Here is a 3,798-nt window from a genome sequence, read left to right on the forward strand (position 1 = left end):
CCCGCGCAGCCGCTGGCAGCGGGCCCGGAGCCCGGCCACAGTGACCTCATGCTCCATCGCAGCCGGGGAGTGACTCAGGAGGAGCCTGGCCTGACACTGTCAGGCGGTGTCTGGTTCGGGCACTCCCCGCACAATTGTCCTCCCTCTCCCCCCGGCCGTGTTGGCTGGGCCCCGGCCGAGGGTCTGAGGTGTTTGCTGGCGGCAAAGGCATTGCCATAAGGGATGCGGTCTGTGGAGAGCACAGACAGGGAGAGCGACGGGATGAAAGATCCCTGGTGTGTGCAGAGCTGCCACACGTGGAGGTCATAAATTGTTCCTGCCTGCGTGTAATGAGTCCTGAGCCCCAGTGCCGAGCAGAGCAGGGTACAAACAGAGTGTGTTTGACATGGCCTGATGGGCTCCTGAGAGCCATCTAGCAGGCAGGGTGGCTGTCTCCCGCCCAGAAGTGACACAGCTCTGACACAAGGGACCTGAGTCAGTTCCTGTCCCTGCCATGGGCTCCTGTAGGACTCAGAGCAGTTCATGTGTGTGCCTGTGGTGGTCAAGGGTGCATTATCCTGTCTAGGAGGTGACCAGAGAGGCTATTCTGGGTTTGCCCCAGGGTTTGCCCCATGTCTCCCAAGCTCAGCCATTCCTGACATGCTCCTGTGCTGTCCTCTCCAGCACCTCTCCATGGTTTAGGTACCAGCTGTTCTAGAGGGTCCCTGTGGTGCTGTGGGACCAGCTGCAGCACTCACATGCCAGGGAGGAATATTATGTAAGAGAAATACAAGTGGTTTCCACTCTTGGTCTAAAACTGTACCCAAAGAAGTATTAAGGGAAGGCGGGGGGCAGGATAGCAGGGACACAAGCCTGGGAACCATGAGTGGTGGGCTGAGACCAGGTGCTGTGCTCAGGGGAGCCCAGCCAAGCACAGCACCTCGGAGCCAGTGCTGCCCTTCCTCTGCTCCCCTCCCATGGCAAAGTGCTTCACAGACCAGTAGCAAGGAGAGCAAAATCTCAGGGTGCCAGGCCACAGCTAAGGGCTCTTTCCAGGGAAGTGCTGAGATCACTGGACATGTAGCTACTATATTTCTGTAGGGAATTTCTGAGGGGAAACCACTGGCAGTGTGGGGATGGGGACGGGGCTGAGAACATGTAGCTATGGCAGATATCACTCTTCCAGCCACTGGAGTGCAAGGGTTAAATCCTGGTCCTGACCCCCACCTCCCCTTCTGGGCAGCAGAGCCAGTTGGTGACAAGAGGCTGATGCTGATGAGGGAGCATGTGAAGCCAGAGCTGTGAATGGGGCTTTATCCCAGAAGGGACCTGCCTCTGCTCCGTCCCTGCCCTGCTGCCAGCACCAGCTGCAGGCAGAGTCCTTTGGGCAGCAATGTGCCAGCAGCCTCTGAGCAGGGCACACGGCGCTGGGGAGGCAGGAGACTCGCCCTTGGGGCAGCCTGGGGTTCCCCCACAGCACACAGAGGTCTCCCACGAAGACATGCAGCTGAAGCACACAGGGCTTCTGTGAGGGAAGCACAGCAAGGTCTGCAGGCCAGCCTGAGCAACCAAGGCCCCAGGTTTGGCACAGGATTATTTGCTACAGGGGACCAGGGTCTCTGGTTAATGATATCTTCTCTTCTTGACTTTTTCAGATGAAAGACATGGGAAAGGAAGTAGACAGCCCAGGCAGTTCCCCTATGGTGCTGCTTTGGGAATGCTCCATCATGTTTCACAGCCCTGCCTCGGTGGTGGGCTCAACCCCAGCATGTGGACCATAGCTCTCCAGGTGGCACCACTGCAAAAGGAAATTCCATCAGGATCCAAAGAATGAGACTGAGACATCACTTCTGGAGAAATGCAGCTGCCTTCAGCACTGCTGCTGCATTGACCCTCCATTTGCTGTAAGGGTGCAAATTCATCTGTGCCACCTCTGTGCCCTGCCACCCAGCTGCCTGCCATGCCAGAGCTGGCAGAGCTGAGCAGCCCCCGCACCCCTGCAGATGCGGACCACATCCAGAGGAATATCTTGGAAGAGCATGTGGAGCTGTGGTGGTTCCAGGACCCCAAGAAGTCCATCCTGTGCTATGGGATGGCCGTGGTGCTGATCCTGGCCTGCGGGATTGGGGGCATCATCCTGCTGTACAGCACCAGCAGCCGGTCCGGAGAGTGGCGGCTCGCCGTGGGCACCACACTCTGCCTGCTGGCCCTGCTCGTGCTGCTGAAGCAGCTGCTGAGCTCTGCGATCCAGGACATGAACTGCATCCGCAGCCGGGATCAGATCGAGCTCCTCAAGAGCGGAGGCTTCTCGGACTGCCTGGTGCTGCTGCTGAGCGCCCTGGTGCTGCTGGTCTGCGGGATGGTGCTCACCATCCTCTCCACCACCAGCATGCAGCTCAGCCCCGCACGGCCGCTGGCCAGCATGTTCACCAGCGGGGTCATCCTCCTGACTGCCGGCAGTGCCATCCTCCTCTGCCTGCTGCTGTACCTGCTGTGCACCTCCTGCCGCCGGGCGGCTCCCCCGAGCCTGGAGACCGGCGACATCCGCGTCTTCACCATCTCCGGCCGCCTCGCTGGAAACAGGCGGCTCCCCCCCACCTCCAGCATGGCCAACCTGATCTGACCCAGGACACCTCTGTGTGAGCCTTAGCGGATACAACCTGTCAGTGGTGGCCTTTCCCAAGGAAGGGTGAGAGCTGCCCTGTGTTTCTGTTGGAGATGACTGGCATTTGCTTTGCCCCAGGCTGGTGGCACAGCACAGACTCAGGGCACCTGGATGGGCTCTGACCTGGCTGGCATTTTATCTCCACAAAGCCTCCTGTGTCAGCTGCTGCCTGCCTGGCTGTGACCACGTTACAGAGTGAAGGTGAGCCTGTCTTGTACCACGGGAACCCCAGTACTTTTTTGGTTCCTGCAGTTCCTGGAACTGTGTCATACACTCTCCTGGCAGGAGAGGCTGTAATTGCGGGTGGTATAAAACCAACCTGTGCTCTGGGCAGAGCCTCCAGCTCCTGAGTGAAGTAGAGCCTCTAGCAGCTGGTGAATGGCAGGAGATACTTTGCATGTCAGCAGGCACGAGGGAGCCTGGTGGGAGGTATGGCTGCAGGGGCTGCTCCCAAAAGTCACCCGTGTCTGTGGGAGTGAGGGTTGGATTTGCATAGGATTGTGTGTGCCAGAGCCACAGCATGGCTGGACCTCACATGAAATGCTGTTTGTGTTTGCAATGCCAGGATCTGTTCTAGTGTTACATTTCTGCAGCCCACCATCACCTGTGGTTTATCAAAGGGGTGATCAAGCAGTGTTGGTGTCAAGGCCCTGATGGGTTATCTGTGCTGGACTCAGTGTTGGGGCTGTGTTATCATGCCAGGATGCTCCAGCTACAAACAGCAAGGTGCAGTAACTGAGGAATGGTGATGGGATGCCCAAATCCTAGGGCTAAGGCTGCCCTCTGCAAAAGCTGTGCAAGGGGAGTGTGCCGTGCCCTCCCACAGGAGTTTCCCAGGCAGAGGCACCTCTGCTGCCAGAAGCCCTGAAGCTCATCCCAGTCCCTGCTTGTTCCCATGCTGTTTCTGTCTCCCAAGTGCTGCAGCTGCTGCAGGGCAGAAAAGTTCCTCTACTGTCACTTGGGCCTTACCTGGAGTTTTTTTTGGTGTTTTATCTCTACAAGGTGTCTTGTTTCATCACCAAGGTCTCTCTACCAGAGGCAGACTAACAATTCACCCCAGGAACTTTTCCTGTGACTTAAGTCTAATTTACCTGACAAAATTCTCATTTCCCTCATAGACTCACTAACCATTTCACTGCCCTTTCCATAGACAT

The 3,798-nt window shown here is 57.5% G+C and overlaps 1 protein-coding gene across 1 annotated transcript; it reads left to right on the forward strand.

The window, feature by feature from the left end:
- Window positions 1-1,939: 1,939 nt before the first annotated feature.
- On the forward strand, window positions 1,940-2,602 carry TMEM125 (transmembrane protein 125). Its single transcript, XM_005423095.1, has one exon. The coding sequence runs from the start codon at window positions 1,940-1,942 to the stop codon at window positions 2,600-2,602; it is 663 nt and encodes a 220-aa protein (XP_005423152.1).
- Window positions 2,603-3,798: the final 1,196 nt, after the last annotated feature.

This window comes from Geospiza fortis, unplaced genomic scaffold (assembly GCF_000277835.1).
Source record: "Geospiza fortis unplaced genomic scaffold, GeoFor_1.0 scaffold333, whole genome shotgun sequence".
In the NCBI taxonomy this organism is placed as follows: Eukaryota; Metazoa; Chordata; class Aves; order Passeriformes; family Thraupidae; genus Geospiza; species Geospiza fortis.

Bases quoted from the DNA above. Each gene is read 5' to 3' on its own strand.
- TMEM125 (XM_005423095.1), top strand. From the start codon at position 1,940: ATGCCAGAGCTGGCAGAGCTGAGCAGCCCCCGCACCCCTGCAGATGCG.